General features: G+C 45.7%; 1 protein-coding gene across 4 annotated transcripts in view; it reads right to left on the bottom strand.

The window, feature by feature from the left end:
* Nucleotides 1-11,772, bottom strand: part of rfwd3 (ring finger and WD repeat domain 3) — a 57,150-nt gene extending 45,378 nt beyond the window's left edge. For 2 of the 4 annotated variants that reach the window (XM_085991125.1, XM_085991128.1), the window contains exons 1-6: nucleotides 11,448-11,674; nucleotides 10,697-11,051; nucleotides 6,791-6,999; nucleotides 4,256-4,341; nucleotides 1,626-1,853; nucleotides 882-973 (exon numbers count right to left, since the gene is read on the bottom strand). In XM_085991125.1, coding sequence (XP_085847251.1) covers nucleotides 882-973; nucleotides 1,626-1,853; nucleotides 4,256-4,341; nucleotides 6,791-6,999; nucleotides 10,697-11,049 — 968 coding nt within the window. In that variant the 5' untranslated portion in view covers nucleotides 11,050-11,051; nucleotides 11,448-11,674. The other 2 variants (XM_085991127.1, XM_085991126.1) reach the window with 2 other exon arrangements.
* Between the last annotated feature and the right edge of the window lie 422 nt (nucleotides 11,773-12,194).

Genomic DNA, 12,194 nt, shown 5'->3' with positions numbered 1-12,194 from the left:
TGGGCCTCTGCTGCTGTTATGCTGGCAGTTAGGATGCACTTGCACAACCAATGGGGTTGCAGCAGACCTCTGCTTTCAGCAACCAAGGATGCTGGAGGGGGCGGGGCTATGAGGCAGCATTAACATCTCAAGCTTCCTGCTTAATACACTCAGGGATTTCCTTTATTTGAGCCATTTCATATTTTGCATACGATGAGATGGCCTCTTAACCATCTTCTCTCTAGGCTTTATTTGAATTTATTCTCAGGATGTGGGTGTCGCTACTAAGGCCAGCATTTATTGCCCATTCTTGTACAACTACAGAAACACAAACACAAGTGGAGGGAAAAAAAAAATCAAACAATATACACAGAATCTAATAGCAATTGGCACACAGTTAGCTGAAAATGCGGTGATGACGGAGTAGCTTGCTAGGTCAATTCAGAGAGCAGTAAAAAGTCAATCACTGAAGTCACATGTAGGCAGGGCGGCAGGTTGGATTTTTACGACAATCTAACAGCTTCATGGTCACTTAACTGATACCAGTTTTTTTATTGACAGATTTTTCAAATATTCAAATTCAGATTCTCAAACTGTCGTGGTGGGATTTGAACTCCCATTCTCTGGATTATTAGTCCAGTTACATTAACACTACACTACTGTGCCCACATCTAGGCTGTTGATACTAAACTTTAATAACCTTTCCTCACTTTCTCAAATCATTCTTGTTGAGCTTCCTTGGACTCTCTCCAATGCTTGCACATCCCCTTTGCAGTTTGGTGACCTAAACGGTACATAGTACTCCAAGTAAGACAGAAGTCCGCTCTCATGGTCCCGCCACTTAAGTAAAGCAGCCTTTTGTTTTTTGAAAGTGTGAAACAATGAGAAATTAGAGTGTATACCTCTTCAATCGTTCCTGTTCACTGGTATCCACAGCTTTCAGTGCTCGGGCATACAGCAAAACCACATCTGACCGCTTAGCTTTCTTATTACACTGCAAAAGCCAAACACAAACAGGTTTCCAGCACAGGTTCTGTTCAGTCAGTTATAAAACAGTCTCGATTTTCTTTGGAAAAAAAATCACTGTTTAATTTTACTGGGGAACATTCACAAACTTTTCTCCCCCCATCACATTTCTCTATAAATGTCCTTTGCTACTACCCCATGCCCAACACTGACAACGCCACTGGCATTGGGACCATTGCGATTTCCAGATCTCGGTGAACTTGGCTTCCTATGTACCAGGGAACTATGACTAGATCAAAGGCCACTCACACAATAAAACAAAATCAAAATTCCACGTACCCCTTTTTGGAAAAAAAACTTATTTTTTCCAAAACATTCTCTCCCTCACTCTGCTTGCAACCTCCCACAGGCGGTGGGCTCTCAATTAAGTGGAACGGCGGGTCTGTTGAAGGCTGCAAGTGAGCACGAGTGACCTTCAGACCGCATTTCAAGTATCACTGACTACTCCATATTTTCATCCCTCCTGCTGAAATGCAGCGAAACCCATCAGAACAAAAACGTTTTAACCAATCCCCAACCATCCTCCTGTAGTTCAACTCGGGCAGCTCCAGTTATAGTGAAACACTAACAAAAAAGTGAATTGTTGATTCTCACCCCCAAAGCCATGCTCGGCAACTTACCTGCGGACATTTTCCTCCTTGTCCCCTCAGCCACCGGTCGATGCAAGTAAACCCAAAGAGATGGCCACACCGCAGAGCAGCAAGACGGTGCTCTCCTGCATTAGTCCACGGCTCGAAACAAATTGAGCACGTATCCCCTTCATCATCAGAGGCTGCGCTGGTGGCCTTTATGCTTGGTGCATCTTCTTTCACATTTAAAGTGTCTTCTGAGTGCAAGGCCAGGCTTCCCTAAAGGAAAAGCATTCAGTTAGAGCCACATAGACCCAGCTGAACCTCCATTACAGACCCATTTTACTCTCTTGTACGGTGTGAGATGCACAAGAATGTAGGGGAATACCTTCCCAATGTTCTAATTATAGATGCAGCACTCATTGGGTAAGTGGATGGCGTATTAAATGTGCAAATACCCTTAAACCTTCCACCTCTAACACAAGGGCTTTTCCATGCACGGTGGCATAGTGGTTAGCACTGTTGCCTCACAGCGCCAGAGACCCGGGTTCGAATCCGGCCTGGGGTGACTGTCTGTGTGGAGTTTGCACATTCTCCCCGTGTTTGCGTGGGTTTTCTCCGGGTGCTCCGGTTTCCTCCCACAGTCCAAAGGTGTGTGGGTTAGGTTGATTGGCTATGATAAATTGACCCTTAGTGTTAGGGGGGATTAAATACGTGGGGTTACGGGGATCGGGTGGGATATGTGTCGGTGCAGGCTCGATGGGCCGAAATGGCCTCTATCTGCACTGTGGGGTTTCTGTGATTCTGTGAAAACTGCTTTCTTCCATGCTTCTCAACTACAGCTCTGGAGTTACAACAGTAAGTCTGATGCTGCCACTGGAATGCAGGGAGATTAATAGCAATAGCTGCTTCAAGTGCTTGTTTCAGCAGCTACCACTCATTGTATAGAAGTTTCCCACTCAAGTTTCAACAAGCATAAACCTAAACAGATCAGTTCTGAAAAGACCCCAAGGGCTTACTTCCTGTTCTTAACTATTTTTCTACAATTTACTATATTGGATCACCCAGTTAACTTTTGATATGCACGGAGTAAGCAAAGGTGACCAATGCATTACAGCAGTAACCTTATCCTGATGTTTAATCCTCAGGAAAAACAGAAACATAGAAGATAGGAGCAGGAGTGGGCCATTCGGCCTCTCGAGTCTGCTCCGCCATTTAATGGGATCATGGTTGATCATCCAAATTCAGTACCCTTTCTCCCCATATCCCTTTAGCCTTAAGAAATATATCTAACTCCTTCTTGAATATATTTAATGAATTGGCCTCAACTGCCCTGTGTGGCAGAGAATTCCACAGGTTCACCACTTTCTGGGTGAAGAAATTCCTCCTCATCTCAGTCCTAAATGACTTACCCCTTATCCTTAGACTGTGACCCCTGGTTCTGGACTTCCCCATCGGTAACATCCTTCCTGCATCTAGTCTGTCTAGTCCTGTTAGAACTTTATAAGTTTCAATTAGATCTCTTCTCATTCTTCTAAACTCCAGCGAATACAAGCCCAATCGCTCTTCATACGTCATTCCTGCCATCCCAGGTATCAGTCTGGTGAATCTTCGCTGCACTCCCTCCATGGCAAGAACATCCTTCCTCAGATAAGGAGTGTTCATTACAACAGCAACCCTACGCCAACAGTTGATTGACCAAATGTTCATTAGAGTAATGCATGCATTTGCCACCTGTGCTTTTATCAGTGTCCAATATTACATACAAACCATCTTAGCTCTCAAAATGTAAGGATACTGCCATTTATCAGCATGTATGATACGTGATATAAACCAAACTGGATAGCAGTGAACGCACCTAAAAGTAAAATGCCCAGCAATAGATTATGCCCACTCGCCCTTGAAACTAGATTTTGAGCTCAAGTCTCTGGAGTGGGACTTGAATCCACAACCTTGTGTCAAGAGGTAAGAATGCTACTGCTGAGCCACAGCCAACATCTTTAGGCTCACGAGTTACAATCTCCATCAGTTTTATTTTTCACTGCCCTCTCTCCCCACCATTAAATATTCTCTCTCCCACCACCCACCCCTTCTTTCAGTTCACACGCAAAAAATACCCAGACCTCATCAGCCATTCCACAAAGAGCTGCCCGGTCAACCTACCCGGTTTTTCTTAGTCCACTAAACATTGGTGGGGTAACTGAGGACAAAGCCATGCCATACCATCTTGTGACACCGAACACTGGAATGCCAATGTGCTGCATTTTTGAGCCACCATTCATTCTACACATACATCAAATAACTGTTGAGCATCAATACATCAAGAGAGAGCACATACTAATCAGAATCAATCTCATATCACAAGCAGTCCCATCAAAGAATTCAATCTAGAAACACAGCCCCTTGAGCCTATTCTGTCATTCAATTAGATCATGGCTGATCTGCAGCTTAACTTCATTTACCCACCTTGGTTCCATATCCCTTCTCTAACAAAAATCTATCAATCTCTCCTTTTCTTTGCCCCAGAGATGCTCGTTTCCCATCAGTTACTCCCTCAACAATCTAGGATAAGGCAGACCACAGAAGACTGAACTTCCAACCAGATCAAAACGAGTTAGAGAGCTCAGCATAGATTTGAGGGTGTTAGTGGGAGAAGGGTTATAATTTTTGAAATGCCCGACCTGCTCTTGACGTGCAGACTGTGCATCTTCATCCTCTACACTCTGGGCTGGCGTGGGGTTAACTGACACTGGGGCGCTTGCAGGAGCTGTAAAAGCACAGGAAAGACAGCACACTTATGGCAAACCTTTGTGTGTACAAGTGGCAGCTTCAACAGTTTGGGTTATGAATGAGCACAAAAATTAAAATGTGCCTGCACCCATTAATTCCTCACCGTTAAAACGTACAAGTTTCTGCTTCGGAGCACTTCGGCAACTTCAGTTATTAAAAGAGCGAGTAAACGCCACTTGTTTTCATGAAAACGGGAGTGAATGTGGGCGCACCTACAGAATTCACTCCACTACAAAAAAAAACTTGCACTCCACCGAGGTATCAGCATGGATTTTTTTTTTTTTTTTTTTTTAAATTCAGTCGCGGGATGTGGGCGTTGCTGGCAAGACCAGCATTTATTGCCCATCCCTATTTGCCCTAATACAACTGAGTGCCTTGCTTGGCCACTTCAGAGGGCAATTAAGAGTCAACCACATTGATGTGAGACTGGAGTCCCATATAGGCCAGACCGGGCAAGGGCGACAAGTTTCCTTCCACAAAGGGCATTTGCAAACCAGTTGGGTTTTTAAGACAATCCAATGGCTTCATTGTCACTAAAAGGTCTAATGATGCAAGTTCAAGTTCAAAAGCAATCCTCCAAATTAACTGGGGAGGGGGCAGAGGGTTAACAAAAGTAAAAAATACTCCCAGTTCAAGTTAACCATCACAATCAAACAATAATGTTTTGCAGTTTTGCTCATCGTTCAAGGAATGTCTGTTTCAGCTTCACATGAAAATGGATCTGGTGCAAGCAGTACAAGGCAAAGTAATGGCACCACAAGACACAAGACATAAGTTTGCAGCTGATGAGACACATCTTACTTCTGAAGTGAAGGGAACAAGGTTAAAACAAGACATTGGATTTTTTTTTTTTTAAATCCGAAGAAAACTCATGCGGGGTGTAGTGTCAGATTGATGGATGGGGCTGAGTGAAGCACTACAGGGACAAGTGTTTCTCAGCTACATCAATGGCCAAGATGCAAAATCCAATTGTAAGTTTGTTCCATTTACAGACAAAACTAAAATTTGGAGAGCAGTAGCGAGATAGAGGATGCAGTTAATTATTTGAAGAATTTAGCTCACTTACAACTGGGCAAATAGCAAATAAAATTTAACAGTGAAAATGTAAAGCATTAGATATTGAAAGACGAATAACCGAACTTGCATGTATACAGCACCTTTAACATCCTCAGGCTGACTCAGCAGTTAACAGACAACAAATTACTTTTTCCAATAGATTCACTGTTAATGTAGGAAAATTGGAAGAAATATAGGCAACATCGGCATACCGTAAAGGGGACAGAATTAGCATAGGTGGGTAGACTTATTTACTCCCATGTCTTTGTAGACTCATCACTTTCAACGTCAAGACCAGGTGAAGAAGCAATTAAAAAAAATAGAAAGTTGGGTTGTATAGCCAGAACAGTGGAGGACAAATCTACAGAGGGTATACTGAGGCTCACATGCAGTGGTCAGACCTCATTTGGGAGTACGGTGTCACATCATATTTCAAAAGGGACATGTAGGCATTGGAAAGGGTGCAGAGCAGAGAATCATCCCCAGTGGAAACAGCTACAAGATAGCTATGGCATAAGCTATAGTCTAGAGGGAAGGTGGCTACAGGGAACCTCATCAAGGTGTGTGATGTAGAACATAGTGTAAGATGAAACCAGAACATTAGTGCAAGATAAATCAGGTCAGGAGGACTAAAAGGGCATAAATACCACAAAACAAATTAGAGCTAATTAAAAAAAAAAATCTTTACTCAAAAAGGATGTTAAAAGTTTGAAACAATCTATTGAATTAGGTATCAGAATTATGACTTTGGAGCAATCAAATTGCAGTTGCATGCTAGATTGGGCATGTTCCATTTTGATGAACCAAATGGTCTTTAAGAGTGCTTAAATTTTTTCATGTTCTTGCGGTGCTACAGGTACAACCCTGCACTAACAGTCGCCCACCAAGTACTTCAAATTAGATTAAAGCAAATGGCATTTTTAAAGTGCAAGTTTAATGCCCATTCATTCTTCAACAAGATGTTAAATATATACATTTGGCACGCTCCCCCAGTTTGGGAAACAATTGTACCCAATGACAGTGAGCCTGTTGCTACACTTGGAAGGTGGTGCGTTATGGGAACACTGAGGCCAGGCGCAGCACCCCACTCTCACCGCTCTGACCTAGATGTCCTCGAGCCGCTGGAGAAAAGAAAAATCAGAGCTAAGTTGTAACCAGGCTACTCTCGCACAATTCCTGATCTTGGGCTCAAAGCAGTGAAGGCCTGGGAACCAGCTTGTCAGAGAGAATGCAAACACGGAAGAAAGTTAGAGGGATTTAGCACCCCCACAAAGATAAAAGTAGGATTCCTTAATTGGGGTTTATCCTGCAACAGTAAATAAGTGAAATGACTGGTATTAATGACCCCTCACCAAAGCTCTCTAACCTACCTGACGAAGCTGCCGCAGACTCATCGCCCTCATACTCATCCTCTATCTCTGTGCTGCTGCCGCTCTCCTCGGACTCACTGAGATCGGTGCTTAGATCTGTGCTGGAATCTTCACTGCTCATCTCGTCTTCTCCATATTCGGCTGCTAACCTGACCGATACCGTGCGCTGCTGCCTGTTAACCCGGAAGTAGTTGTCCAGAGCTCCAGACCTGGAAGTAGGAGGGTTGCATGAAAATTACATTCCACGCTCACCGGATGATGGCAGGGGTGGGGCGAGGAGGAAACGTCCAACCCACATGCGGGGGCCCAAATCCGACCGGCTTCCCACTCAAAGATCAGTAGAGCTCTATTTTTTTTTAGCCCTCCCACTGGTAGAAAGGGCTTGGCTGCCAGTTGGAAGCTTAAAAAGATACACAGTGCCACTTGCTCGGTGAGGAGTGCAATGCATTGACATGCAGCTCTCTCTAGGTATGGGGATAGCCTACCTTGGAACAATTGATGACCAGGCTCACAAAAACTGAACCCAAGGGTGCAAGCAACAGACAGCTAAAAAAGACCCCAAACCAGTATAAAGCAGCACCGCGAACATCCTTTCCCACCATGCACCAGCCACTTCTAACATGCCCAACCACCGGCATCCCAGTGCTGACCCTTCTACCTGTCACCCAAGGCTCCATCTGCTGGGTTGAGCCACAATTTCCTACAAAGGGACACTAGCAAAACCGTGATCAAAGCCTGGCCACCGCCTCAAACTCCGCTCTCTCACCGCTGACTATACTCTTCCCTGGCTACTTGTTCAGGCCCAACAGACCATGCACAGCCTTGACATACTGTTCAACCCCAAAGGGAACTTCAAACCCCACAATCTATTCATCGCCAAGACGTCCACCTACACATCGCCAAACTCAGCCCCACTACCCCGAAACGCCTTCTCCAAGCTGGTGTTACCTCGAGACTCAATTTCTCCAAAGTCCTCCTCGCCAGCCTCCCATTCTCCATAGACTCCAACTTATTCAAACCTCAGCTACCAGCAGGCTGCCCAGTATGCCAACTGCCCCATCTTTGCTGACCTACATTAACACCCTGATGTCCCAATGCACCGAACTGAACATTTTCATCTTCAAATCTCTTCACAGCCTTGGCCAAACCTATCTCTGCAACCTTTTCCAGCCTTGCATTCCTGACACGTGTGAATTGCCCCCCCTCCCCCCACCTTCATCCCACCACTGCTGGCAGATCTACAATTGCGCTGACCCTACACATTTAGAACTTTGTTGCTAAACCCCTCCATTTCTCGCTCCACCTTTAAATACCGTCTCAAAACTTAGATTTTGGACCAACCTTTTGTTCACCTCTTCGTGTGGCTTGGTGTCGATTATTTTCTTCTTTTCTCTCATTTGTTCTTCCCCCCCACCAGAGTCCCAGTTGGAACCATGCTTCCACATCCACCACAAGGACAGGAATACCATCCAACGTGGGGGGCAGATACATGCCATCCCCACAACTCGGCCCCCCTATTCCCTCCCATTGGAAGAGACACAAATCTCTGACACGACCTTGCCCTGCCATCACACTCTCCCACAAAGCACAACACTGTCCAACTCCAACAGCGGGACAGAGATCAAGGTCACGATCCACATCAATTCCTGAGCGACTCCATAGAGATGCAATAGTATAAATAAATCATTCTACACTTGACAAATACAGCAGGTATAGGCACTACCAAAACATTAATGCCTTAAGGAAACTCATACCAGTCCCAGATACACACAACTAATAACACATGCAAACAGACAAATGCACCATCACAACCTCTTCACAGAAGCAGGAATGTTCCCAGATCTGCAGATCACATAAAGCCAAGAACCTGCGCAATAGAAACAGCTGCCATTTAAAAAGACAAAAGTAAACCAAATGAACCGGAAATGGGGAAACTAGAATGGAGCAAATGATTCAGTTTCTAACACTAGCAAAGAATAGTTCTACATGCTGCAGGGGGCACAGCAGCACCCAATGACATGTGTGATCCAAATCCATCCAAGTATCCTCAGTCTACACTGCCATCACAAGGGGGTGAACACCTAGCACTGAACTGTTGCCGCGAAGTGTGCAATGTGACTGGGATACTCCCAGAGGTGCTGGAGGATGCCACATAGTTGGCAAGTGACTTATCGTGCATGGTGGTAAAAGTAAGAAATCGAGAATGCTGGAAAGACATAGCAGCTCCATCAGTAGCTGACAGAGGTCAAGCTAATGTTTCAGGCGAGGCTCTGCAGATCTGGCAGAGTTCTGACGATGGGTCGCAAACTAAATATGAATCAGTTTTCCGGTGTTGGGTGCTAACTGAACCACCGAGTAATTCCAGCTTTTACTATTAAACGTATCATTTTTATATTCCAGCGCTGTTACTAACAATATTCCAAAAACATCCCCTCGCTCTCCTTTGCCCCCATCCTGCACAAGTTTCCTCCTCCACTCCAACCTACCGATTTCAGAGTTCACATAGAATCATAGTACAGAAGGAGGAAAATCAGCCAATTGTGCCTGTGTTGGCTCTTTGAAAGCTATCCAGTTAGTCCTACTCTCCGACTCTTTCCCCATAACCTGCAATTTTTTTCCTTTTCAAGTACTTATCCAAATCCCTTTTGAAAGTTACCATTGAATCTGCTTCCACCACTGTTTTAGGCAGTGCATTCCAGATCACAACTCGCTGCGTAAAAAAGTTCTCAAAAAGCAAAGCAAGTGGGTTAGGTAACATTAACCACCATTGTAGTTCCAGTTACAATACTGGTTTCACAAATATGGAATTAGGACTTTCTGCCCTCTAGCCTGCTGGTTGAACATAGATGGATAGTTTCCAATCTACACAACCCAACCCTGGGCAGGAGTCACTTTTAATGCTCGAGTTCACTGTATGTTATTCAGAATGACTTATTCTAAGCTTAATACTGCTTGACCCAAATGTTGTTGATGGCAGGAGTTGCTGGGTTTAGGCTGTGTGGCACAGCAGGGCGACAAAGAGGCAGCAGGTTTCTGAGCAGCACAGACGGAAATACATCAACCTGTGGCATCCAGACCTCGTCAAATATCCATACATTGATCTGGAGGGAAATTCCATGGGATTCCAAATTCACAGACATATTTACAGCTCAGTAGACCATTCAGCCAGGTCATGGGATAGAGATCGAACGGGGAAAGTGGAGTTGAGGTTGAAGATCGGCCATGATCTTATTGAATGTTGGAGCAGGCTCGAGGACCGTTAAGATAAGAATTAGGAGCAGGGGTAGGCCTTATGTTCTAATTCTGCAGTACTACCAAGTGTAGAAGTGGATTGAGAGAGCCAAAGTCCAGAACATTGGTGGATTCACCCAGCCAAAGGAGCACTGAAGTAAAAGTAATTGTGAATCTGGTGCTCCTTAACACTAGACAAATCACATCATACCAACTAGGTTTTCAACTCCTTTGTCACTTACAACAACTTGTATTTAAATGGCTCCTTTAACGTAGTAAAATGTCCCAAGGCGCTTCACAGGAGTATTAAGACAAAAATTTGACAGCTAGCCACATAAGGAGAAATTAGGGCAGGTGACCAAAAGCTTGGTCAAACAGGTAGGTTTTAAGGAGCATCTTAAAAGGAGGAAAAAGAGGTAGAGAGGTTTAGGTAGGGAATTCCAGAGCTTAGGGCCTAGACAACAGAAGGCACGGCCACCTATGGTTGAGCGATTATAATCAGGGATGCTCAAGAGGGCAGAATTAGAGGAGTGCAGATATCTCGTGGGTTGTGGGCTGAAGGAGATTAGAGATAGGGAGGGGAAGAGGCCATGGAGTGATTTGAAAACAAAGGATGAGAATTTTAAAATCGAGGCGCTGCTTAACCGGGAAACTTCGGACAGTTTCAGAAGTTACCTGGATGACGCCGATCTCTGAGAAGCACTTGCCCCTGGCTGACGGCGGCCATTCCGCCTCAACTGCCTGCGCTGGTGCCCAGGTCTCTGCCCAAGTGAAAAGTGCTGGGCCACGGTTCTCAGTGCGCCTTGCAGTCTTTGAAGTTCCTCAGTTAGTAATGCCGCTTCCAACCCACCACTGTGAGCACTTGGAGGGGCCGCACTTACAGACGGCCCTCTCAACTCCTCGTCACTGGGTACACTGCCAGAGCCTGGGTGCACTGTCGGCCTCGAAGCTGGGTCATGGAGGTTCGACTGCATTGAAACAGCTTCCTCCTCCGGCTGCATATCCACATCGATTACTTCCTGAGCCATTCCTAGGAGAGAGGGGAGCAGAGGTCAGCCAGTGGCAAGGAACAGTTCCCTGGAGTGACATTACATGTGGAACATTTACAAGGATTGTAACATTTGTTACTTTTAAATTGAGAAACCCACAATGCAGGACATGAAAGTTAAAAAAAAGAGGGAAGATGGGGAAAATCAATACAAAATAATCTAGTAAAGGTTTGAGTGGTTCTGAGTAGGAGACAAAGGTAGCAATTAGTAGCGAAAGAAGGGGGAAAGGAGAAGAGCGAAAGAAGGGGGAAAGGAGCAGACGGAGACGGACTCTGGCCTGCGTTGGGAAGCTTTTTATTTTCTCTCCACCGAACCGTCGCACAGAGGCTTCCCCCCTCCCCCGTACCAGGCCGCCATTACTGGCAGTCTCAGGTTACCGTCGCTCCCGTGTTCAGGCTCGGCCAGGCACTCAGCGAAAGGCCCAAGCTCCAGGCTCCGGACTCGCTGTTACTCGAGCTCGGGGATCCGCAGGCCACACTCACAACACTTTACGTAATAGAATAGGCGAAACCCGGGCGGCGACAACTCGATCCAAACATCACTGTCCCGGGTCCGCCAAACCCACATTCCCACTCCCTACCCAACACTAGACCTCAGGCCCGAAGCTCACCCCCCCCCTCGCGCTCAGCTTTCAACTGAAAATCCGCGCCACTTGCAGGGCCGTTCGCCCGCCAAACATCCACCACGCTGGCAACCAATGGGCGTGCGAGCTCACATGCCAATCAACGCTCAGCGCCCAATCAAACGTGAAATCGTCTTGTCAATCAACTCCACCTGACCCGCACACACGTGACTGTTGTGCTGCTCCTTTGGTGGCCGGGTGCGAGTTACCTGTCCCAGTGGGAGCGGAGTCCCCAAGACAGGGTGTGGAGAGCTCCTGCTCCCTCTGGTCATCTGTTGTAGGGGTTCGCGACCCTATTTTGCTTCTGAGCCCCCCTCCTGTGCTTTAAAATTTTCACGGACCCTCTTGTAACACATTTTTTCTGTATAAAAATTAGTTACACAATGAAACACATTTATCATTATTGTAATAACAACAGAAGACGCTGGAAAAACTCAGCAGGCCAGGCAACATCCGTGGAGAGAGAAAAAGAGTGAACGCTTCAGGTCGAAACCCTTCTTCA

This window comes from Somniosus microcephalus, chromosome 6 (assembly GCF_052327205.1).
Source record: "Somniosus microcephalus isolate GS21.2 chromosome 6, FLI_Smic_1.0, whole genome shotgun sequence".
Taxonomy (NCBI): domain Eukaryota; kingdom Metazoa; phylum Chordata; class Chondrichthyes; order Squaliformes; family Somniosidae; genus Somniosus; species Somniosus microcephalus.
The sequence above is the reverse complement of the archived record's forward strand: the minus strand, read 5'-3'. Positions and strand labels throughout refer to the sequence as shown.